The following is a 24,393-nucleotide window of genomic DNA, read 5'->3' as shown; positions in this document are numbered from 1 at the left end:
CGACTTACGCCCCGGGCCGTTTGTTGCTAGTAAAAAAAAATCAAAAAAAACCAAGTGTCAGATTAGATGTCCCCGAAAGCTTACCGGGAACGCCGGGCCTTTCGGTGCTTCTTCGTTGATTGGCTGTTGTTATGCTTTCGGTTCTTCATGATACGGCTGGACAGATAAATACAAACGAACGCTCCATCTAGAAGGCACCTGCTTCCTCCCGGTACTCCTTGATACCGATCTTGCGCAACAATGACATTTGTATAGGCTGGTGCTGACTGGGTTGCTCCCCGATCATCACATTCACTCCACCATACGTCCCCGAGTCTCGGCGCATGCACGTGCCAATGTACGTGCGCCTGGGGCACCAATGTTGGGCGCCTCAGCGCCCATTTCACAGCCCCTTGTTCTTGGTGCTTATTCCCCGAATGGAATTGATTATCGATATGTGCATAGCCAAGAGCTACATGCATCTATCCAGGATGTCCTCGATTCGTGCAAATGATTGCTGTCCAAGGCAGGGCAGATTGCAGCATGAGCCAACTTGCCAATGAACTACGGAGTAACCGACTCCGTACCTGGCTGCTTTCCGGCCTCACACAGGCGTCGTCATCACCACATCGTCTCCCAGAGGCCGGGACTGCACCACCTCGGTTTGCCTAACTTTATTTAGTACTTCCGAATAACTTTCTGGAATTATTCTCGCTACCCGTGTAGCAAAGCTCTCAGAAGCACGCCGCATCAGTCGCTCCACGTCTCCGCTCGTGCAGTCCCTCCCCCTTTTCTGGGCTGCGGCCTTGACCTTGACCGAGCTGAGTCGCCGCCGCCATGTATTCTAATTCAAACAATTTCCTCGGCGGCAACACCATGCCCCCCGGTGCTCCGCAATATGGCAATTCATTCGGCACTGGAGCTGGCCAGCCCCAGCAACAACAGCAGCAGCAACCTGGCCCGTTCGCCCCGCAACCGACCGGCTACGCTCAAGCGCCGCTTCAGCAACAATACACGGGCTATCCGGGCCTGCAACCGCAGTTTACTGGCTTCGGCCAGATGCCCCAGCAAAGCATGCCGACGGGCGTGCCGCCAGTTCCGGCGATTCCCCAGCAGTTCCAGCAGCAGTTTCAGCAGCCGCAACAACAGCAACAGCAACAGCCGCCGCTGCCGCCTCCGAGCTCCTTCACCAGTGCACCGACTCAGTCTGCACCACAGGCGCTGGCACCTCCTCCCCCGCCCGTGAAGCCGCAGCCCACCGGTTTCAGCGAAATGACGGCCTCGTTCCAAACCGCTGGTGGTGCAAGGTCCAGGCCGAGCGCACCTTCGAGGAAGGCCAATACAATTCCCAACATTCGTCTCTCTTTCATTACCGCCCAGGACCAGGCCAAGTTCGAGACCTTGTTCAAGTCTGCTGTGGGTGACGGCCAAACTACCATGTCGGGAGAGAAGGCGAGGGATCTGTTATTGCGGTCCCGGCTAGATGGGGACTCGCTTTCTCACATCTGGTGAGTGGTTTGTGGTATCAGGCTGACTATCTATGCTATTGTTCACTATCTTCTAACTCGAATTAAGGACGCTTGCCGACACCACCAGGTCCGGCCAACTACATTTTCCGGAGTTCGCCCTCGCTATGTACCTCTGCAATCTGAAGCTGACTGGAAAATCACTGCCGTCTACATTGCCCGAGAACGTCAAGAACGAGGTTTCCAGCATGGTGGATATCATCAACTTCAGCGTTGCCGAGGAGTCGGGCTCCAATTCCGCGACGGGAACCAATGCACCTGACTCTGGTGTGCGGCAAAACACGGCCGCCCCTCCTGTGCTTCAACACCCGCAGCCCCAGCCGTCGAACTCGCAGCTTCTCCAAGCGCAAATGACCGGCCTACCTACCCAGCAGACGGGGTTCCTGGGCCAAGGCCTCCAGGCACAGCAAACAGGGATGCCACAAGCCACTGGCTATACTGGTCCGCCGCCGCCCATGCCGCCCATGCCCACGGGATATGGCTCCACCTTGTCGCCGAATGCCGGCCCCGGCGGGATGGTTGCACCGCTCAACGCTCAGCCCACGGGCCGTCCCGGCCAGTGGGGCCTCGTCAATACCCCTGCGACGGGTCTCCCGAACATTGATGCCCTTCAGGCACGCATGATGCCCAAACCAGGCCGAGAACAGCAAAGCTACACCACTGCCGGACTCCAAGGAAATGCGGTGATTCCCTGGGCCATTACAAAGGACGAGAAAACCAGATACGATGAGCTCTTCCGCGCATGGGACGGCCTGAACAAAGGGTATATCGGAGGCGACCAGGCCATCGAGATCTTCGGGCAGAGCGGCTTGGACAAGTCCGACCTTGAGCGCATCTGGACGCTTGCGGATAACGGAAACAAGGGACGCCTGGACCTCGACGAGTTCGCCGTTGCGATGCATTTGATCTATCGCAAGCTGAACGGCTATCCGATTCCAAATCAGCTCCCTCCCGAGCTGGTGCCGCCTTCTACCAGAAACCTGAACGCGTCCCTCGGCACCATCAAGAACATGCTTCACCAGGAGTCCGATTTGCGAAAGAACTCCGGCGCCGCCTTGCTTCCGCAGAAGACTGGCGTGAGTTATTTGAAGACACACTCGTTCAAGAGTGCCCCGGGAGTCCTCGGTGGTCGAAAGGATGCCACCGTCTTCAAAAATGACGATGACGCGGTGGGCTACCGCTCGAGCGCACGGCGTAGAGTCGGCAACGCGTCACCTCGCCCCGCCTCTCCGGCCTCCGTTGGCTCTAGCGAGGAGCTGACCATAGATCAATTGCGAAAGAAGGTCAAGGAGAAGCAGGTCCTCCTTGACGCCATGGACTTTGCTGATGAGAAGAACGCCGAGGAGGACGAGATTCTTGACAGACGCGATCGTCGTGAGGCTGAGGAGCTCTATCGCCGCATCAGGAGGATCCAGGAGGATATTGATAACCATCCAGATGCCTCGTTCATTGGTGGAGACTCCGAAGCAGAGAGAAGGGCTCTCAAACGCCAGCTGCAGAACCTAACCGACAAGATTCCCGAGCTAGCGTCGCAGGTTCGGAAGACTGAGAAGGCGATTGCCGACGCAAGACTCGAGTTGTTCCGCCTCAGGGATGCTAAAGCTCACCCAGGCAGCGCTGCTGCCATTATCGGAACGGGCCCAGGCGGTGCCATCACCGAGGCCGACAGGCTCAAGGCACGGGCCAAAGCAATGATGCAACAGCGGACTGCAGCCCTGACCGGCAAGAAGATTGATGTGAGCAGTGACCAAGATGCGGAAAAGCGGCTTGAGGAAGAGAGCATCAAAGTGAGGACCGAGAAGGAGAACAATGAACGGATGGTTCGGGACGTCGAAGACAGCGTTCGTGATTTTGCGAAGAGCATCGAAGACAGTCTGAAGGAAGGTGGCCAAGATTCCACTTCGGAGCACGAGAGGCGCAGATGGGAGGATGGCCTCGGCGTCGAGGATGAGGTCAGGGATTTCATCTATGATCTTCAGCGGTCCAGCCGCGCTGCTCGTATTCGGGCGCAGGATCGACAAGGCGGTCGTCAGGCCACTCAAGAGCCGGTCAAAGCCGAGGCTCCTCCTACTGCTCGCGTCGAGAGCCCTGCGACAGTCTCGCGCACCGCCTCTCCGGCGGCCCCGGGCGGATCATACTCCGCGTATAAGACTCCGGAGGAGAGAGCTGCCTTCATTAAGCAGCAAGCTGAGCAACGCATGGCCGAGAGGCTTGCTGCCCTGGGTATCAAACCTCCCACTAAGCCAGGGGAGACGGCAGCTCAACGAATGGAGCGTGAGCGAGCAGAGCGTGCTGCTAAGTTGCGGCAGGCCGAGGAGGAAGACGCCCGTCGCGAAGCGGAGAGGCAAGCAAGGCTTGCTGAGGAGCAAGGGATTCCGCCGCCCGCTGCTCCACAGCCGGCCAAGATTGAAGCCAAGAAGCCGCCTCCGCCTCCGAGCCGCAAGGTAGCCAAGACAGACGACAAGCATGCCGAGGAGGAGCTTGCGGCAAAGAAGGCAGAGGAGGAGCGCCTCGAGCGGGAGCGCCAGGAACAGGAGCAAGCCACCCGGGAGCTTGAGTACGTCCAGCAAGAACGAGTCGTACACTTTGGGGCAATTCCGCTGACGATTGGATCTAGGAACAAGATGAAGGCTCAGGAGGACGAGCTTGCCAGGGAGCGCGAGGAAGCTGACGCCCGCCTGAGAGCACTCGAGGAACAAGTTCGTCAAGGAAAGCTGAAGAAGGAGGAAGAGAAGCGAAAGAAGAAGGCAGCACTGGCCGAGGCAAGGGAGAAAGAGGCTCAATTGGCCCAACGAAGAGCTGAAATTGAAGCAGCCCGCAAGCGCGAGGAGGAGCTGCGCAGGCAACTTGAAGCAATGGAAAACGAGAGCTCGTCATCGGACGACGAGGGCCCGGAGCAAATCACTCCTCAAGCGTCGACTCCAACAATGGGCGGTAGTCAGATCGTCAACCGCGAGCCGGAAAAACAGCCCACGCCTCCGCCAGCACCCGTAGTCTCCCCGCCGGAGATTGTCAGCCATGAGCCCGAGAGAGAGCCCGAGAGACAGCCCACGCCGCCACCGGCACCCGTAGCCTCCCCGCCGAAGATCGTCACCTCAAGTCCTCCCGCCGAAACGGAGAGTCGAAACCCCTACTTCAGGATGATGTCACAGAGCTCGGACGCGTCAACAACCGCTGCGGCTACTCCTGCTTCACCGGCTTCCGCTCCTCCCGCTCCTCCGGCACCTCCAGCACCTCCGGCACCTCCGGCACCTCCGGCAGCCTCGGCGCCGCCGCCGCAGCCTGACGTGTCCACGAATCCTTTTCATCGCATGGCCCAGAGACGATTCCCCGATGACGATGGCTGGGGCTCAGACAAGGAGGAGGAGGAGGAAGATTCAGACGACGACAGGCCGGGCGGTCAGAGTGCTGCCCAACTGGCATCCATCCTCTTTGGCACCATGGGGCCCCCGCGCCCGCTGTCTGCAACCGGCGACAAGTCGTCTGCTTCTCCTCCCCCCGTGAGCTCCCCGGCTGCGCCACCTACTGAGTCTACTTCACCCTCGGCACCGCCCCCGCCTCCTCCGATGCCCGGCGCCTTCCCGAGCGCGAGCCCCGCCCCGGACGCTCCACCGGCGCCTCCTCCGCCTCCCCCTCCGATGCCCTCTGCGGACGGCGCCCCGTCTGCTCCTCCCCCGCCACCACCCCCAGCTCCGGGCATGGCTCCTCCGCCGCCACCTCCGCCGCCGGCTGGTGGCGCACCGGCCTTGCCCACTGTCTCACGGCCTGCAGGGTTTCTTGGGGAGATCCAGGCGGGCAAAACCCTCAGGAAGACGGTTACGCGAGACAAGAGTGGCGCTGCCGTGGCCGGCCGTGTTCTGGATTGATTTAATCTATTGTTTCATGCGCTGCTGTGCGACCCGGCACGCGGGTGGATGGTAGCGTACGAAGTGCTTAGCCGGGACGTGGGAAGGGTTGCAGGGGCCAATAGGGTTACCTGGTAGCAGGAGGGTATACTATGAGAGTAGTATGGTGACCGAGGGTAGTATTCGGTTGGTGAGGTGGTACTCCGTAAGGTTCTTGGTTCTCCTGCCGGGCTGTCCTCCGTGCAACTTATCCCGATTGAGCGACGTGGACGAGCCGTCTGCCGCTTTCAAACCTACCTCTCAATCATCGTAGCCAGACAAAGTTGAGCAGCTTAGCACAGCCAATCTCGACTTCTCTTAAGCGTGATACCTACCTACCCGTGCTCCATCACCATGGTATGATTAGGGCGGGCGGATCAGGCGTTAGTTACAATTCTTTCGTGCTATACTCCGTAGAAGTCTCTGAAAGTCCCGATCGTAAAACGCTTCGTCTCTTCCGCCACCATAGTCTGCTGCGGGGATGCTCTCAAAGCACACATAGCGCAGCACACAAGCAAACCGGATGTATTGTACATACCTGAGAGCACGTCCACTCCCAATCCTTGCGAAGCGCCTCTCCCCGCTTTCGGCCCCAAGGGGATGCGCAACTAGGATGCCAAAGCGGGCGCCCGATGCAGGAAAACTAAAGACATTCTGTGTCACCTTACGTTTGGAAACTGTGCGACTGACGCGATGGCCTCGGGCTTGGCCTCCTCTCTGCTCTTGTCTCCTCCTGCATCGCCCATCGCTTCACTAGGTGCCCTGTGTGGCTGGACGCTGGCGTCCGTTTCAATGGCTGCCCCGCACGTTGTGTAGTTGTAGCTGCTGCTGCTGCTGCTGCGTGTTCTTAAGAGTACCTGGGACTCGTATATTGGATGTGCGGCTCAAATTGTATGTATCCGGAGGCGGAACGAACCCTGGCCATGTGGCCTGTCTTTTCGTTCTTCTACTTTTTTTTTGGCCCTTCCTAATATATTCTCGTCTTTCCAACGTTTTACACAGACACGTGCGCGTACATATATACCTGACCTACATACCGTTCCTGTACTGTGCATACACAGATAGGGAAGAAGGTTAACTTGCAACCTGCCTGGAGCACGAGGCTCATCTGCCAGATGTGCGTGCTAGCCGGGAATTTCCAATGTAAGCTGTCGAATGGGCTACAAGCACGAAATACGCTACATAGCGGCATGCCGGTTGATCGTCGGGGCTGGGTGTTGGTGGAAGTGATGCGCCGGGAGTTGAGTGTGCACGCACGGAAGTCATGCTGCGGCAGTGCTGCAGATCCCTGACGCACCTTGATGAGGGCCGGGCTATTCGCGCCCTGTGCACACTGAAACACGTTTATTTCGAGGCCTCGTCTACTAGTGTAGTTATGTAACTCCTCCGCAGCAATGTCCCCGTACCCACCAGGTGGGCTGCCTTGGACACGACACGACAGTACGCAAAACATGCAGCGTACGTACTATGGACCTTAACTACATAGTACTCAGGAGGCACGCAAAGGATCGAAAGAAAGTTGTAGACCATGCCGTGCCACAGTTGTTCTTGTATTTCTTTTTCAATTTTCTTCTTCTTCTTCTTTTCTTCAGCTTGGCGCATGCAGACCATCATCGCCACCGTTGAGAGAGACTGCATGGGGAAGTTCGAGATCGGACAGATGAGAGGCGCAGCACCCTGTCAAGGGCTTGCAGCTCGGTTCCATGGGAGAATCGTGGGGTACGCAGCTGTATGTAAGGTATGCACGCAGGATGCCCGGACGTGCTGCTCTGTTGTGGGCCATTGCTGCTGCCTTCGCTAATAAAAGAAAAAGTCCGTTCCTTGGAAACATTCCGAGATTGGAGGATCCCCGACTTCTGATTGACTGCCATTCTAGGTGTCTGAATGCTAGCAAGTTATATGTCTGTACTTATATGCATCAAGCCCACTGCAGGTTTTAAACATGGAAAAAAAATTAAATTGTGTTCCGAGCACACACGGACTTGCGATTGTACCCGGCACTCCATAGTATCTCCCGCTTGTCGGCAAAAAAAACATGGGAGGATCGCATTGTGCTACCAGCGTTGCTTGGTGACTCTAGCAATGAAAGCTTGCTCGTCACTCTGTGGAGCTGGATGACACTGGACTGATGTGAGAAGCGGGTCGCTGTTCGATAGCGAATGATGTCACCTGTCAGATTAATTCCCTTGGCCCCCAAACAGGTCAAGGCCATGGTCGCGTTGAAGCAGAGAGAGTTTGAGACATGGGATCGGAATAGAGAAGCCTTTTCATCCTCTTCAAATTGAAAAGACCCTGAAAGAGACGGTGATGGATCGGGAAGTGGAGGAAAGGTTAGGGTTATGGCCCGTTAGCGACAGATATCTGTGGCTTATGAGTCGTCCACGCCGTTGTCTCGCAGATTGAGGGAAGCGGGGTTGTGAGGCACAGTTCTGGACTTTCGGGGGGGAAGAGGGAGGGGGAGGTCTGAGGCGCTGGGCTTGAGCACCAGTTCTCGGACCCCGCGACTCGGGGTCCACTTCTCCAATTTGATTGGCTCCTTCTGCTGCCAGCTCGCGACCGCAACGCGAAGTTTCGCGTTCGAGTGGACCCTTTTGGTAAACAAATGCATGCCGCCGCTGCTTCCCGTTGGGCCGCAAGCCATGTCGGGCTGGGGGCCTTAGCGTCACATCGATTGCGCCGTGGCCAACCAAGCATCATCCGCTCAATCTGCGTCGAACGTGCAACCTCTGGCCCACCCTCTTCCGGCCCTCTTGACCTTCTTGCGCATTGCGTCTTTGGGTTCAAGGGAGACAAGTTAGTTACAGCTGCGGACTGGAATTGCTCTCCTGCGCGGCTTCGTGAGGATCATTTGGTGAGACCACCGGCCAATGCTGCGGCCAATGTTGCCAGCAGTATACTAGCTCACCATCCGAGTCTGCCCTGGGTTCCCATGCTCACCTCGCGCCATCCCAACTCTCGCATGAACTATCTCATCCGCGCTAGATTCGCCGATTGTACTTCGTGTCCCACGATCAGACGTCGGTCGCAACGCGGAGCGCGTGCGAAGGTCGCTTGACCTTGGTCTGATTCACGGGCTCTCAGATAGCGTCCGTCTCTTTGACGCCATCGCCGAGGACGACGATTTTGCCGAAGGCCTCGAGACCTCCGCTCGCAGGGCATCCAGTGCCGTACCCCTGCTGCTAGAGCTCATATATCCCTGTCGTTGGTCGGCTCATGTCCAATCCGTTCCTTTGTCCTCCACTCCCTGCCTGCTTCCCGGCCCCACCTAGAGACCTTCTTGGAACAAGCGTGTGAGCTGGCAGCGGGAAATCAGCTTTCTTTGCTGCACGCCCACAACCCTCTCTGCCAACCAAAGCCTTACTTCCGTCTCGCTCTTTCCCACAACTTGCCTGCCTCCCACGTCAGCCCAACTCTCCTCCGCCATATTTCTCCCTCCCCTCCCAAAATTCTGGACAAATCTTCTAGCGCCATTCTGTGCAACGGCCAAAAGGAGTTCGTGTGTCTGTTGCATCTCAAACCCGAATTGGCCACGATCACGCGTCGTCGATCACCGCGATCCCGATTCTCGATAGCGCATCACCCGACTTATATCCCTTGCTTCACCGCTTCCCCCACAGCTCGGTAATCTTAGCTGCAACCCAGTGGAGGTAAGAAGCAGCCTTAAACGACCTTCAGTCCTTCGCACCCGCCGAATCTGGGCAACACCAAGGCGACGTATCATCCCGTGCATGTCGCTGTCGCCGCAAACTTTGACTTCCTCGGCGGCGAGCGCTTAGCAGATCGCGAGAAGAAACCCCACCGCACTCCATCGCAGCGCGCTGCTTTGCGCGTCCCTCCCCAGGCTCGGCCAACACCGATGGCCAAGCTACCAGACTCTCAGGCCGACGAGCCGTTTCCTATTTTCAACGATGATTTCTTTAACGAGTCGACGACACCAATGGGCAGCCAGGCGCCAATGCCTGCGGCGCCGCCAAAACCCGCGCGACAACCCCTCCAGAGCGCGGATGCCAACGTCGTCCTCAATCCACCAACGGCTGCCGCGGCCAAGCGGTCCCCTCTCAAATCAAACAATGCGCGGCCTTCCAATGCAGCACCGCTTGCCCCGCTCAACGCGTCGCAGGGCAACAAGCTCAACACGGTTCAGATGATGCCGCCCAGCAATGCGCCGCCATCGACGGACTCGCTTGAGAAGAAGCAGCCGGTCATGTCCCGATTCAAGACGGTCGCAAAAAAGCCGCAACCGGATTCCAACACGCAGTTGACCAGCAAGGAAAATTCACACCCTCCGATCTATCCGGCCCCGTCTCCTTCGCAATTCAATCTTGACCTGGAAAACTACTACCAGAAACCGTCAGGGAAGCGCACCTTGATGGAACCCGCGCCAATCAAGGAAATCCGGCCAGCAAAGAAGCAGAAAGTCGACGACCCTCTTCCCCCGCCCGATTCATTTCCCCCGATCATCGACGATGGCACGAAGCCGAACCACAGCTATGCGACCTTGATCGCCATGGCGATCATCAGGTCCCCCCAGCGGAGGTTGACTTTGTCCCAAATCTACAAGTGGATCTCCGACACGTTCTCGTACTACCGGGGCGACAACACCGGATGGCAGAACAGCATCCGGCACAACCTCAGTCTCAACAAGAGTTTCGTCAAGCAAGAGCGGCCGAAGGACGATCCGGGAAAGGGCAGTTACTGGTCGATTGAGCCGGGCACTGAACACACGGTGCTCAAGGAGAAGCCCTCGAGGAAGTCTGCGGCGCCCACAGCTGAGAATATGCCGGTCATGTCGACGCGCCTAGAGCCGTCGCAGCCTCAGCAGCAGCAGCAGCAGCAGCAGCCACGGCCACTTTGCGTATCCGAGCCCATGCTCCCCCCGCAACCTGCAGCCACCCAAAGCATTCTCCCCGCGCTACCCCCGCAGCCGTCCCAGCAACTCGCACCTGCACCGTCATTGCCGGAAATCTCATCGGATGCCACCATCCCCGTGTCGGATGCCGCTACTATCGAGGAGGGAGTGAGCGGACCCGCTGAGAAGGACATGCATCACGAGCCAGAGCTATACTCCCCTCTCCCTGCGGCGATGCACTCATCGCCGCCCATTCCAAGGCGCTTAGAGCCGCGTCATAGCGGCACTCCTCCCTCGCAGCAACGGGTGCAGCAACAATCGTCGGCCACTAAGTCCCGTCACCGGCGAAGATTCATGTCGATGGACGACAGCGGTTACATCTCGTCCCTTGAGTCGTCGGCCATGCGCCCGAACCAGCACGCCAAGCTTCTCACGTCCGAGGCTGACCGCCCGAGGATCAAGAGGGGACGTGCCGAAGAGGAAATTGCTCGTCTTCGTGCCTCCTCGTATGACAGTCCGTCAAAGGGCCGTTCGCATGGGTATGCGCCGCCCTCGTCGTCGCCCATCAGACAGACATCAAGCAGCGGAAACGGCCAGATGCTTCCGCCCCTGACCCCGGCAATGAAGCTGAAGGCGCCGCCGAAACCCCCGCCGTCCGTTTCTCCCAGCACAAATCTCCGCCTTCACCGCGAGAACATCCAGTCCATGGTTGATTCGCCGTTTAGGCGCGTCTCTGCGTTGCTACTGGAAGGTGGTGGGGAGTCTGCTGCACAGCAAACGCCTGGCTTGCACGGAGAACATCTGTGGTACTACCTGGAACAATCCGGCGACAACAATTCGGGCTTTGACATCTTTGAGGATCCGGCCGATTTCCAGAACCTCTTTGCTCTGACCCCCACTGTTACCCACACTGGCTCCCCGGCCAAGCGGTCCGTGAAAAAGCAGCGTTCCGAGCGGTCGCAGTCAACCAGCGCAATGAGCAATGCTGCAAACTCGGCTCCCAGCACCTCCAAGTCGAATTCGTTCCTCAAGATACCCAATCAGACGCCCAATTTGACGCTAGAGACACCGAGCAAAGTCTTTGACGGACTTCCGTCTTCGCCGAGCAAGGTCTTTATGGATATGCAGTCACCGAGCAAGATGCCCCTCATCAATGACGAGAACTTGGACGTGTTCCACGGGGTAAACTTCAGCGGTCTCGATACGCCAGACTTCCTCGACGAGAACGATTTCTCCGGATTCGACATGCTCGCCGGCTTCGAAAAGATTGGCTCGAATAACGCGCAGGCTTCGCGGAATACCAACGGTAGCAAGGGAACGCTTAACCGCGCCCACACGTCGATGTTTTAAAGAGCTGCCTTCTTCCCCGTTCCTTTCCGCCTGTCCTCGAGGGTTGATGGTTACGAATGTTTTTAACGATGTCACGAACAAAGCCAAGCACATCATAGCATCTCACGGCTGCATCTGTCCGGCGTTGTTGGCTTACCCGCGAAACGGGACTGTTGGAACGCAACAAAAATCAAGCAAGCACTTTCCTGCGGCCAAAACCCCTCGGCCGCGTAACATGCGCAGCGACCCTCGCTCTTTGCGCAGCTGGGGTTCGCTGGCCGGGAAATTGCTATTATCTCGTACCCTTACGATAATGACGAAATGTTTGGGCGAAAAGGGGGGGTTGGCGGACAACGGAGTGAGGTTATTTATTACGGCAAGGGCGCATAGCAGTAGCATTCCGCGGAGTCATACCGGGATAGTTCAGCAATTGGGTTGTTGGGATTTTTGTACACGGAAAAGGAGGGTGGCCGGTTTGGGTTTTTGTTTCTTTTTTTTTTTCGTCCATTTTCTGAACCATTCCCAGGGTTCGATTGGTGTTTCTTTTGGGAGGAGGGAGGAGGTTGGGTTCAACAAGGTATTGGATCTGGTTTTCGCCTCGGGTGTTTTGATTCATTACCTCGCTTCTGGCGATATCGCCAGCGAAATGGGTGCTGGATGGCGCTTGGACGGGGGGCCACGTCCGGAATGGGAAGAGGTTACGGCTGGTTGGTTTCCTTAGAGCGGTCGGGCTTCGTCGCTGGATTGGGGGAGCAGCTTGCGAGGGGGTCGTGTTTCTTTTTTTTTTAGTCTCTTTTTACTACCGTCATTTGAGACTGTTGTTATGGCGCGACAGCTGAGATGGGAATTCCTTCTGTCCTTCCCTGCTTCGCCTTTGCTGGTTTGCCCCGTGTTTGAACAGCGGTGTCTGATCTCCGTCACATCCTAGCAACAAGGACACTGCAGCAGGTGGAATGCATCAAAAGCTGATGGTTCCTTTTTGCCGTTCAATCCAGACCTCCTCTTGTCTCCAGATCGTTTCCGCTCTTGCTTCGTCGTGCATGCCTGTATTATAACGATGGGTATCTCAACTATTTTTCTCTCGAGACGTCCGCGCGGTTTCATTCCGGCATGACACCCTCCTCCCGAAGGCTGTTGAATCTGCCGGCTGACCTGCAAACTCTGATATCCCATGTCTATCCTATTCTCCCAGAGTCGACCAAGAATATAAAAACGCCAAATCCCATGCAAAGGTAGACCCTCCGTGCGGTTTCCCATCCCATGTTTTCCCAACCACTACATCTCTCTCTCTCTTTCATATGACCCTAGGGTTAACGGTCCGTCGTTGAGTAGGACCACCCTCTCTCCCCCCACACCCTGTGCTTTCTCCGTGCTCGAGGTCCGGGTGTTTTTTTTTCCCACTTTGAAACGCTACGCGTTTCTCTGCGGCCGTGTCCCAGATTACACCACTCCGTCGCCAAGTACAACGACGTTGATCAGCGCCGCTGACGCGCACCCACCGGCTCAGCCGCGCGCCGGAGAATCCCCGCCTAATAGATGCCCATGCGCGTAGCCCACCCCGCAACGGCGGCTCCCTTCTTCTGCTGCTGTTGGCGGTGTTGTAATTGTTGTTGTTGGTGTTGTTGTTGTTGTTGCTGCTGCTGCTGCTGCTGCTGCGAGCGCTGCTGGTGGCTGCTGCTCTGCACGCCACCGACGTGGATCTGGTATGGGAACGGGTTCGAGTCGGAGGTGGTGATGGGGGGGATATGGTCCTTGTGCGCGTTGGCGAGGGTGACGGTCTTCATGATTGTGTTGTGCAGGGTCGTCTCGGACGCTCGGCGGACTTTGGCTCGTTCTGCTCGGGCGGGAGAGAAGGGATTGTTCCGTCAGTTGACTCATGCTCATGAACGCGCGTGGAGGGTGCGGGTTGAGGGATAATCCGTCACAACATACCCCCTTCTGTTCGCGGGTCGGCCACTGTCACTTTGACCGTCCAGCTCTCCCACGGCACCTCATCATCGCCGCGCATGGCGTACCATGTCTTGCGCCGGCGTTTTTCGAGAAATTGAATCGTGATCTGACCCCGGCCGCCGCCGCCGCCGCTAGAGAGAGGGGCTCCTCCTCCTCCTCCTCCTCCTCCTCCTCCGCCGCCGCCGCCTACTAGCAGGCCAAGTCCAAAGCCGCCGCGGCTCTCGGGCAAAGTGTGAGATTGGTGGCGCTCAGCTTCGAGCTGGCGCACGAGGGCGGCCACGCGCTGGTCGATGAGGGTCTCGATCTCGGCTTCGGGGACGTAGGGCAGCTCGAGCCCAAGGACGTCGCGGGTTCGCGGGAGGACGGCGGAGAAGTAGCGGAGGAAGAAAATGGTATGTAGGATACCTGCCAGGAGTCGGGGTCAGTTCTCCTGCTGTTCCGTCCTCCGGACTTCGCCATGGAGGCGTCATCCCCCCCGGCTGGGGGGCGGTGGTTGGTGGTGTGGTGTGCGGGATGGATTCGGTGGAGCGCGCGCGCAGGAAAAAAAAATATCAAAGCGCCAGGGCCGAGACTCACCGCGGACGACATCGCGCACCGAGCTGGGGTCTGCAAAGGCTTCAAGAATGAACTCAGGCGCGCCGCGTTGGTCCATTGTGTCGGACGTTTTGAATGGTGCCGTGCCTTGAGTTGTGTGGTGCGAGCGACTCGAAAAGGGGTCTGCCCGACCGGAGAGACTGGAGGGGCAGCAAATTGAGGGGCAGCTAGGACCAAAAGAGAAATTGTGACGTTGGCTGTGCTTTGGGGTGGTGACGGCCCGAGTCCGAGCTTTGCTGACAGCCGAGCAGCCCCGGATTTTCGGTCGAAAACGAGAGGCCCCACCGTAACCTTTGTGCGGTGCACTGCCGCCCTGTGTTGTACCGCACATACGTATATACATACATCAACACGTGCACCAAAACTGATTCAAGTTATCCTGCAATTTTCGCCACTCTCAATGCCGATACCAACCGGACATGCCTGATCCGGCATGTTTGCCCACTTCCCGCTGGTCGATTTCTTATCCAGTGATCCTCCGCCGAGGAAGTCCGACGAAACTGAAGGAACAGGTCGTGCGGTAGTCTACCTCGGTAGGTACCTTCGATTGGCTTGTGCCGCAAAGTGCGTAACAACCTGGGCGTGCTGTGTTAGGTCACTCCCCAGGGACTGGTCAGCCCTACGGATACACGCAAACATTATCAATCTCCCGACCGACCCACCCGCACCTTCGGCCTCCGAACCCCATCGCACAAGGCCGACGGCCAGTCTTAAAAGCACCTACTATCCGGCAATCCCGTTGTTCCGCAGCAGATATTGGGCAGGATGGTACGTCCGCACGATGCAAACAGTCTCAACAACTCCTCGGTAGCGTGCTACCCTCCGGCGAGCTTCGACTCGGCGCATATTAGACATGCAGTACTCCGGGCCGGCCCAGGCTCCGCAGCGCCACTCCAAAGACGTCTGGGCAAAATAAGCATTGAAGGTCGGTCGCACCGGAGAGGCCCCACGCCTGGCCGGCCCACGACGTGATGGTTGCCGACGAGTGCCCCATGTTCGTTAAGCTACTTGCGGGAAAAAAGAAGGGAAGAAAGAAGGAAGGAAGGAAAGAAAGAAAAAAGGAGAGCAAAGCAATTGGAAATCAGCAGATGGTGATCTGGAGCGCAGTCACACTGCCAAGTGCCGTACATGATCTTGACGCGCGCCGGAGCTTGTGCTGTTGAGATGCCCGGGCTCGGCGAGCCTGGTCTGCACCCAGGTATTCTTTCACGAGCCCGCAAAGATGATGACCAAGAATGTCTGGAGTCGGCGGTAGGTCAGAATAAGGTAAGCTTGACAAGTTTCCCCAACACATAACGAGATTCTCGCAGTACGGATGTGTTGGATTCAGGCAGGACATCCGTACCTTACCTTACAGTGTACCTAAAACTACTAAACCTTAGTCATAAGGGGATTTCTTAGGAAACTCCCAAAGGTTTGCCATCGAGGAACTTCGTCTTCCCCCTTCTCGATGAAAGGAGATGGGTGTCCTTTGGCCTCTACTTGGGCGGGGTGTCATTGAGGCCCTGGTTGTTCAGGTTGTACAGTATTCGATTATGGATTGTATTTCTTTACCTTGTCGTCGGCTCCGTTGTCTACGAACCTCGTTCTCGGTCTCGAGTGAAGCTAACTAGGTGATCGTTGGTAGTGTTAGTGGGGTTGGGGAACCTCCCAATCTCAGATGGAGTCCTAGTGTAAGGGACCTTATTTGCCTTTCCTGGCTGGCGGCTTCCTTCCACAGCGACCTGGGCTTGCCCGGATATACTTTACAAATAGGGAATTTGCCAACATGGCCTCTGTCTTCCTCCGAAGCAATGTTATGCCAAGTCTGACCTACACCACGACGCTTATAGCCAATGTAATACGTTCCAACCCACTAGGCCACTTCGTAAAAGCCATGGACAATCTCGGCATCGAGTGGAATTCTCGAAATCGAGTGGAACCCCATGGTGACTGTCGCGAAACCAAGCCCGCGGTATGTATGGAGACCGAACCCGGTGCTGTTCAGGACAAGCGTTGGAAGAAGGGCACCGACCTCCCCGGAAACTTCAGCCATCACCAGCACTTCTCATCACACTCCCTCATGTACTCCTCCATTTGGCTTCCTTGCCCAATAGAGCCCAGTAACCGACGATCAAACCCGCTGTATAGTTTTGGGCCACGGCCGTAGTGGTATGTCTTCATATCCAACCGGACCCCGGTCCGAAGGCGCGCACAAGGTGGCGGGCACCAAAGGCTGAAGATTGTTGTTGAAATTTGCCCTCTAATACGGTGCATCGAACCCCATAACTTCATCCCTGAGTTCTGTCGCAATCGGGTTCTTGCTCTTGTTCTACAAGTCCAAGAAATCTACGTGGGGAAAATTCCATGCTCTTGAAGCACGAAACTCGGCTCTTTGTATACCGATAAGGTGTACCTGAAGTAGGGGGTGTTTTTTTCCGGCTTGGCCGCTACTCCGTATATTAGGGTGCTTTCCCTATTCGCTTCGAAACATGTTTCCAAACCACTGACCCAAGAAGTGGTCAACTTGGTACTTCGCACAAGTGGGGACATTTTCTACAGGGTTAGGGTTCGAACACCTCTCCCTTGTAAACCCCGGATTGCATCAGCCCTATCAGGACCCCCCGAGGCCGAGGTTATCTATCCGCTGCGGTGCAACAGGGGCCGAGCTACCCACATTCACGCCGGATGCTGGGTGGCAGCGCGCGGCGACCTCGTTCTGAGTTCAGCACGCGGAGGTTCCTTTACTCTCCCCGCAACCACTTCTCGCCCTCTTCCATGCTCTGCAACCGCAGAGTCGTCGAACATCGACCAAACGCACCATGCTCGCCGCCACGAAACGATGGTTCAGGCGCAACCGCACGCCCATCGCCATTGGCCTGGGCGTTGTCGGCGCAGGGTACATCGTCACCAATTACGTGTCGGCCAAACTGCGTGATGCCCGCGAGCGCATGAGCAGCGATCGCATCGCCAAGGAGAAGTAAGTAAACGGATAACCTGCCAAACCCATCAATCCAGGGCTCCCCTCGGCTGATCGTGACCGCTGCCAGCCTGCGTCGTCGCTTCGAACAGAACCAGGAGGACTGCACCTTCACCGTCCTCGCCCTCCTCCCGACCGCGACGGCCAACATCCTCAAGGCCATGGACACGGAGCAGATCACGTACGAGATCCAGCAGATCAAAGGCTCGACCGCGGCTAGAACCCGCAGCATCGGGTCGACCAGCCCGCCCAGCATGTCGGAGGCGAACGCGGCCGACGACGACGGCCGCAGCATCATCACGGTGAGCGCCCAGAGCGAGGCCGGCTTGCAGACGACCCAGATCTCGGTGGCCACTCCATCATCTGCCGCCGCCCCCCCGGAGAGCCACGCTGCCAGTGCCCCACCCGAGACGGCTCTGGCGCCGCCAAAGCCACGGAAGACCAAGAGGCAGCTCTGGGACGACCTGAAAATAAGCGGTTAGTCCAAAGCCGCTCACGGCCCCGTCTCGCACCGACACACACACTAACAGGCCTTCCCACCAGCAATCGCCAGGGCGTTCACCCTCCTCTATACTCTCAGCCTGCTCACCATGCTTACGAGGATACAACTGAACCTGCTCGGCCGGCGCAGCTACCTCTCGAGCGTCGTCTCTCTGGCGACCGGCGGCAACGCCGCCCCGGGCACCATCAACCTCGAGAACAACGATGACGACGGCGCCGAAGAAGCCTATGGCACCGATTTCGAAGTCAACCGGAAGTACCTGACCTTCAGCTGGTGGCTGCTCAACCGCGGTTGGGTCGACGTGATGCACCGCGTCGAGGCTGCCGTGCGCCAAGTCTTCGGCCACCTCAGCCCCCGCGATACGATCTCGCTCCACACCTTCTCCAAGCTCACCCACGGCGTGCGCAGCATAGTCGAAGGCAGCGGCCCCTCGACGGAGGCGAGAACAGCCTGGCTCCCCTTCCTCCTCCCCCCCGTCGACATGGAAGACTTTGTCCTCCGCGAATCGGGCGTCCTCGAGCCCGATCCCGTCGACAACGCCGTCGCCGCCGCCCAAGGGACCAGCCCGACACCGGCAACACCGGCCCCTCCCTCCACCGCCGCCTCGCTCCGCCGCCTGCTCGACGAGACAGCCGACCTGATCGAATCCCCCCACTTTGCCCACGTCCACACGCAGCTCCTCGACGCGGGCTTCTCCGCCCTGCTCGAACAGAAAGTCGCGTCGGGCGTCTTCGACGCCAACAACACACCGCTCGCAGCAGCCGACCCGCTGGGCGGCGCCGGCGCCATCCTCGGCAACCGCGCCGTGCTGCTCCCCAAGATCCTCAGCGTGCTCACCCGCCAGGCCCACGCCATCGGCCAAGGGATGAGCGACGCCGTGCCGCCCACGGTCAACGTCAACGAGTACCTGCAAGCGATGGAGGCCGTGCCCGACCTCGAGGGGTTCGCGGCCGTGGTGTACTCGAGCAACTGGCAGGCCGAGATCGTGCCGGACGACGGCGCCGACGGCGAGTCTCGGCCGCACTCGCAGCCACAGCCACAGCCCGGGGTGAGCAAGGCGCTGCCCCGGGTGGGAGGTGCACACGGAGAGGGGCAGCATCAGCGGCTGGGTGAGTCGAGCACGGTGTTTGTGGATGGGGAGGAGGGGCAGACGAGCTTGTTTGACAGCGCGTGGGAGAAGGCGAGCGCTTCGAAGTGAAGATTTTAGTTCTAGGTTTGTGGTGGGGGTAAAGGGTTTCTTGGTTGCTTGTCTTGGGATTTTCACGTCTAAGAATCTCGTGTGTGTATCAGTAAACCCCCCCGGGGTTTTTTTTTCTCCTTTGCCTTTTTGATGATGATCATACCTCGCTTGGGAGTCGGGCTAAGAACGGCGGGGCGCGAAAAGACGGGCATGAAATCAATCTACTAATGAGCTTCCTACAGGTAAGGTTGGTTGGCACACGGTAGAACGGGCAATGAATAATACCAGTGAGGGTCAATCCTAGTTCTCCTCGAGTTCACGGAGCCGGTTGTTTGCGTGACAAGTTCACGCATATCTCGGGCCCAACACTGAAAAACGGAACACGATTCACTCGGTATAGGTTGAGCCGTTTGTCGAAACTGTGCTCTACATCCATTAGCGGTCCCCCCCCCCCCCCTTTGGCATATTCCGCTGGGTATCTCTGTCCATCGTCTCGTTAGGCCTATTCCTGCACAGCCTGAATCTCTTGGGCGTGAGACCAGTCTTGCTCCACCCGTGGCCGCTCCTCGGTTTTCGTCCACATCGGGTATAAGCCGTCACAAGTCTTCTACCTTTTCTCATGCCGCTGACTCACGAGCAGCACATCTGGCGCCCCGGGGACGCGTCGAGGCCGGGACCTCCGACCCAGCTCTTTCCTGCGTCAAGATAACTGCAGGCTGACAATGTGTGCCCGTTCTGCCTTTTTTTCATTCTCTCTTCCTTTTCCTTTCCCCCCTTTTTCTCTTTCCAACCCCTCACATTAGTCCCCTAATGAACTGGTCTAGCCCTAGTTCAAACAACTCGTTCCTCACGCCCGCGCCGCCCTTGTGCTCGACCGGTGAGAGCGGGTTCTTGACGACTGTGAGTCCCCCGGTCCGGTCATCAGTACTCGGCGGTTTCTCCTCGCTTGTCGGAAAGGAAGGGAGGGGTCATATACACACCGTACTCGACCCACAGGTTGATGTAGATCTGGTGCAGCACGTTGCGCATGCTCAGCGTGGCCGTGTCGGTCAGCATCACCAGGCGCAGGTTGCTGGCCGTCTCGTAGTAGTGCAGCTTGTAGTGGGCGGTGCGGTACGACACGAAGGCGTCGTCGTCGCCGCCCAGCTTGCGCACCATGTTGCGCAGCGAGAAGACGGTGCCGAATATGAGCTTCGCGTCGTCGGCCGTCGACGCCCGAGGCGCCGCCCCCGCTTGGTGGGCGTCACCCGACGAGGACGGGAGCCAGGTCTTGGAGTAGATGCATTCCGCTGATGAACGGACCAAAGAAGGGTTAGTTTCGGTGAGTTGTACGATTGGACGTCCGCCGGAAGATGGGTAGCACCACCGGGGGGGGAAGGGGTTTGGGGGAGGAGGGTTAGTGTGGAGCGGGGAGGAGAGGCGCACTGTGCCGGTCGAAGATGTAGAACGAGTAGACGACCATGTTGGCGGGCGGGCGGACGGGCCAGTAAGGTCCCCTGGGCGAAACGAAACGAGTCTCGCGCCGGGGACGACGAGGTCGGGCGGAACGTGGGGGGGGGAAGGGAGGGCGGTTGACGGCAACGGCAACGGCGATGGTGTTGTTGCAGAGAGGCCCGCGCTGCTAATAATGGCCGCGGCTCAGAGCATTTGCGGGCGTCGGGTCTCCTCGAATCGGATGGGGGGATATGTCGCGCGAAAAGGTTTGCCGAGCTGGCTGCTGATTGATCAGCGATGCGAGCTGGTGCTTCTCCTTGTCAGTGAACCGAGACCTTCAACCCCCCCTTGACTGACTTGATGCAGGTCCACGCCCCTACCGGGGAAATCAAGGCCCGTGCGTCATCCCTACGAGGCGGCTCTCGCTCCGGCGGGGTAGTACTGTACATGTACTGTACTTGGATCTTAGTGGGGTCACGGCTGCCCTACGGGGAATTGCGGCGGCAGCTCGATACCACTTGGGCCCAATGATTGATTCAATGCGCCTACGCCCTCTGACTTGTGTGGGAGAGAGGTAGAATCCGTCGACTTCCGCTAGTTTCATTCAAGATTCCCCGGAAGGGCCCTGATAGTGCCCAGAGCCTGCCCTCTCGCTTGGTGACCACTCAGCGACCCCAGTTCTGAGTTTAGCAAACCCAAGGAAGGGACACTCCCGCCGAGGCGGCAAGCAAATCATCCGGGTTTCACGGGCTGCGAGGCTTCGATTTCACAACACTCGTATCAATATTAGCAGTCACTGCCGCAGGGATCGATTTTCCAAGCCGTGACAGCCCTCCTCCTCACGCCCCCGCCGTCATCTGGCTTGTCCGACCCGTTAAGTCCGGAAACTGTGAGCGCAAAAAAAAAAAAAAAAAAAAAAGGACGGAAAGGTGCTCGAAACATTTGTGCTCAGCTTGCCCCGCCGGTCTTGACTCCGGAGATTAGGCTGCCCGGTCGGGGACATTCGAGGTTTGGTCATGGCCAGTGCAGAAAATCACGAAGCTCAAATCGAGAAGACTACGGCAATCGACCTGCCGCTGCGCTCGCGCCCGGTCGACGGGGATGCAATGGCTCCGGCCGTCCAACCGGCGGCGACTCCGGCCTTGGTCTCTCCGGGAATCCGGGTCGAGCTGTACGGCGATGCTCAGGCGAAGTCAAAGCCCGCGCCGGTACAGCCTCAGTAGGTGCACATGGTCTCATATCTGGGATCCCCTCGTTAACGGCGCCTGCGCCAGATCGGCACCTCCGGATGTCCAGAGTTTCCCGAGCCCCATGAGGCATCATCGGAGGACCCCTTCGGCCCATCGCGAGATCAAGGTACGTAGGGCGTCCGACGTCAGGTGATTCGATGTCTGCCTACTCACCGGCCCCTCGCCCGCAGGAAACGCTCAATGCACGATCCGAGTATTACAACGAGGACTCGGAGGGCCGCTCACACCACCAGATTAATCAGTACATCATCAAGGATGAGATAGGCCGTGGCTCATACGGCTCCGTTCACTCGGCCGTCGACCAGTTTGGGAACGAATATGTCCGTCCCGGCCCCACACGGACTCTCTCGTCTCGACCAAACGCTGACTGACCTCTTATAGGCCATCAAGGCGTTCTCCAAGGCACGACTCAGGAAACGAGCCCAGTCAAACATCCTCCGCCAGGGCCCGCGGCAGCCTGGCCGCTTCCACCGAGCCGGATTCGGCGCTCCCGATGACCCCATCATGGGCTACAAGGCCCAGCGAGCCAAGGAGGCCAAGGATGCCCTCTACCTGATTCGCGAAGAGATTGCCATCATGAAGAAGCTGAATCATCCCAACCTCGTTCAGCTGATTGAGGTCCTGGATGATCCCGAGGATGATAGCCTCTACATGGTATTGGAAATGTGCAAAAAGGGCGTCGTCATGCACGTCGGCCTCGGCGAATCTGCGACGCCCTACGACGAAGAGCAATGCCGGTACTGGTTCCGCGACCTGATCCTCGGTATCGAGTACCGTGAGTTCTCCTCTTCTGTTTGGTCTCATCGGCGACAAGCTACTTATGCCTACGCTGCGCGGTAGTGCATTCTCAGGGAGTCGTCCACCGTGACATCAAGCCTGATAACCTATTGCTCACCGAAGATGACGTCCTGAAGATTGTCGATTTCGGCGTGTCCGAGATGTTCGAGAAACCCGACAACATGAGGACGGCCAAGTCCGCTGGCTCGCCCGCCTTTCTCCCTCCGGAGCTGTGTGTGGCGAAGCATGGCGACGTCTCGGGCAAAGCTGCCGACATCTGGTCCATGGGCGTCTCCTTGTATTGTCTCCGCTACGGGAGGATACCCTTCGAACGTGAAGGCGTGCTGGATATCTACGAGGCAATCAGGACCGAGACTCCGAAATTGCCCCCTGACGAGAATCCGGATTTCGTCGACTTGATGGGGCGTGTGCTAGAAAAGGACCCGGAGAAGAGGATAACGATGGCTGAGCTCAGGGTAAGACTCCGCGGCTATGTACCTTCATGAGTGCCGCTCCTGACCGCACTCCCAGGAACACCCGTGGGTAACGAAAGGGGGTACAGATCCGCTACTGAGCGCCGAAGAAAACTGCTCCGAACCGGTTGACCCGCCCAACCTTCTCGAAGTGAACCACGCCTTCACCCGACGGATGAGCCACCTGATCTGTGTTGTAAGTCTCTTCTTCCCAACATGATTCGGGACCGACTGACAACCTCCAGATGAAAGCAATCCGCAAGTTCAAGAGCCTCCTGTCCCGCCGTCGAGCTGCCCGCCGACAGGACGCCCACCAGGACCTCGGCAGCAACGCAGGCTCTTCCTCACCTCGGCCGGACGAGAAAGCCCACGACCCACAATCCACGGCCGAGTTTGCCGCGCGCGTCCTGCGAGAGCGCCAGGAATTCCTCGCAAAAGGCGGCAGAGCCAGCCTTGACCAACTCCTTCGCCAGTCCTCCTCCTCCTCCTCGACCCTCATCGCCACCCGCACCAGCGAGTCCGAGACTCAAGACTCGCAAGGGCAACCCCCGTCACCGCCGCCCTTTCTAGGGATTGGCACAGGCGGCATCGACGCCTTCCCCAGCGCAATCGACGACCCGCGGCATCCCTTAGCCGTCGGGAATGGTGAAGGAGCGCCAGTTGAGGCGGTCGTCTCGGATTCGCCGACGGTCGTGGACTTCAACGTGTACGACCGGGCGTTTGAGGCCGAGGTGGAGCGGATCAAGAGATCGAGCAGCAGACGCACCGGTGCCGGCGCTCGCGGGTCGAGGGGACAGGGGAGGCCGACGGGCAGTGCTGGTGCAGCAGGGCAGCCGGCCGTGATATATCAGACGAGGCTGAGCGAGCGCCGCGGCGGTGGAGATGCGGGTCTTGAGGGTGGGCAGGAGCGGCTGCTGCTGCAGCTCCGGGGGGGGTCGAGGTTCGCGGATCTGGTGGCGAGGGCTATGGCCGCGGAGGGGGCGAAGGAGAGGTTGGAGAAGAGCGAGGGTTCTGCGGAGGGCCAGCCTCATGCGGGAGGTGAAGTGAATCCCCAAGGCCTAGAGGGCCAGTGAGGGTCAGTTGCTCATGAACAGGATCCCCAAGGTAGACCGACACGCTGCGGCAGTCTCGGGTTTGACCCTCCGGTTTCCGTCAATCGTTCCATCTACTACCGTGGTGTTTGGAGGATTGAAGTGAAGAGGGATGTTTCATCGTCTCGATGGATGTTGTTTTTTTGTTTATCATTGTGTCGAGCCGAAAAAACGAAACGTCTACTTTTTCAGAAAGTGTCCTGAGTTTGAAGGTACGAGAGCAGGTTGAGCACAGCCTCGCTTGCTGCGAAGCGTCAACTCAAAGTTGAATGATGAAAACATTTCCTCGTCGCCCTCTGGACCGTCGTCCCCTTCTCGACTTTTATCTTTCCGGTAAAGATGGACGGCAATGCATTTGCACTGCCACAACCGCTTTCGCCCACCCGCATCGCCGAACAAGCAATCGATTCCCTCCACAACCCCGCCGGAGATAGCTATTTTTAAACATTGGACAAAGCCGATAACGGCTCATTGGGACAGAGACATACGATACTCGACAATCCAAAGGAGCTTTTGGTGGTTTGTCACGCTTCACAGGGCCTCGGTCAATGAAGGGCAACTCGAGCGGGGCCAAGATTGAAGTATACCCCCCAACAAGTCTTTGACCGCGCACTCG

The 24,393-nt window shown here is 58.1% G+C and overlaps 7 protein-coding genes across 7 annotated transcripts; 4 read left to right on the top strand and 3 right to left on the bottom strand.

Annotated features, from left to right (window-relative positions):
- Positions 1-555: 555 nt before the first annotated feature.
- Positions 556-5,735, top strand: P884DRAFT_253141 (uncharacterized protein). The gene is made up of 3 exons (XM_069440768.1): positions 556-1,487; positions 1,555-4,062; positions 4,123-5,735. The coding sequence occupies exons 1-3, from the start codon at positions 817-819 to the stop codon at positions 5,369-5,371; spliced, it is 4,428 nt and encodes a 1,475-aa protein (XP_069301488.1). The 5' UTR covers positions 556-816; the 3' UTR covers positions 5,372-5,735.
- A 58-nt stretch (positions 5,736-5,793) lies between these two features.
- P884DRAFT_265771 (uncharacterized protein) lies at positions 5,794-7,027 on the bottom strand (the record flags this gene model as incomplete). The annotated part of the gene is made up of 6 exons (XM_069441973.1): positions 5,794-5,875; positions 5,928-6,032; positions 6,080-6,185; positions 6,427-6,436; positions 6,687-6,745; positions 6,856-7,027. The coding sequence occupies 6 exons, from the start codon at positions 7,025-7,027 to the stop codon at positions 5,794-5,796; spliced, it is 534 nt and encodes a 177-aa protein (XP_069301487.1).
- A 2,045-nt stretch (positions 7,028-9,072) lies between these two features.
- P884DRAFT_2454 (uncharacterized protein) lies at positions 9,073-11,759 on the top strand. The gene has a single exon (XM_069440424.1). It carries the CDS (start codon positions 9,246-9,248, stop codon positions 11,586-11,588), a length of 2,343 nt encoding a protein of 780 aa, XP_069301486.1. The 5' UTR covers positions 9,073-9,245; the 3' UTR covers positions 11,589-11,759.
- Positions 11,760-12,960: 1,201 nt separating this feature from the next.
- On the bottom strand, positions 12,961-14,371 carry P884DRAFT_2451 (uncharacterized protein). Its single transcript, XM_069440409.1, has 3 exons — positions 14,094-14,371; positions 13,500-13,922; positions 12,961-13,401 (listed from the first exon to the last, which is right to left on the bottom strand). Exons 1-3 carry the CDS (start codon positions 14,167-14,169, stop codon positions 13,097-13,099), a joined length of 804 nt encoding a protein of 267 aa, XP_069301485.1. The 5' UTR covers positions 14,170-14,371; the 3' UTR covers positions 12,961-13,096.
- Positions 14,372-16,912: 2,541 nt separating this feature from the next.
- P884DRAFT_265768 (Peroxin-3) lies at positions 16,913-18,770 on the top strand (the record flags this gene model as incomplete). Its single annotated transcript, XM_069441972.1, has 3 exons — positions 16,913-17,070; positions 17,141-17,547; positions 17,614-18,770. 3 exons carry the CDS (start codon positions 16,913-16,915, stop codon positions 18,768-18,770), a joined length of 1,722 nt encoding a protein of 573 aa, XP_069301484.1.
- Positions 18,771-19,060: 290 nt separating this feature from the next.
- Positions 19,061-20,467, bottom strand: P884DRAFT_326029 (Longin-like domain-containing protein). Its single transcript, XM_069445463.1, has 3 exons — positions 20,178-20,467; positions 19,733-20,041; positions 19,061-19,650 (listed from the first exon to the last, which is right to left on the bottom strand). The coding sequence occupies exons 1-3, from the start codon at positions 20,212-20,214 to the stop codon at positions 19,547-19,549; spliced, it is 450 nt and encodes a 149-aa protein (XP_069301483.1). The 5' UTR covers positions 20,215-20,467; the 3' UTR covers positions 19,061-19,546.
- Positions 20,468-21,202: 735 nt separating this feature from the next.
- Positions 21,203-23,759, top strand: P884DRAFT_188595 (kinase-like domain-containing protein; the record flags this gene model as incomplete). Its single annotated transcript, XM_069437373.1, has 7 exons — positions 21,203-21,405; positions 21,461-21,542; positions 21,607-21,756; positions 21,818-22,211; positions 22,277-22,689; positions 22,745-22,882; positions 22,932-23,759. The coding sequence occupies 7 exons, from the start codon at positions 21,203-21,205 to the stop codon at positions 23,757-23,759; spliced, it is 2,208 nt and encodes a 735-aa protein (XP_069301482.1).
- Between the last annotated feature and the right edge of the window lie 634 nt (positions 23,760-24,393).

Source organism: Thermothelomyces heterothallicus, assembly GCF_042370625.1.
Source record: "Thermothelomyces heterothallicus CBS 202.75 unplaced genomic scaffold P884_scaffold_1, whole genome shotgun sequence".
In the NCBI taxonomy this organism is placed as follows: domain Eukaryota; kingdom Fungi; phylum Ascomycota; class Sordariomycetes; order Sordariales; family Chaetomiaceae; genus Thermothelomyces; species Thermothelomyces heterothallicus.
The sequence above is the reverse complement of the archived record's forward strand: the minus strand, read 5'-3'. Positions and strand labels throughout refer to the sequence as shown.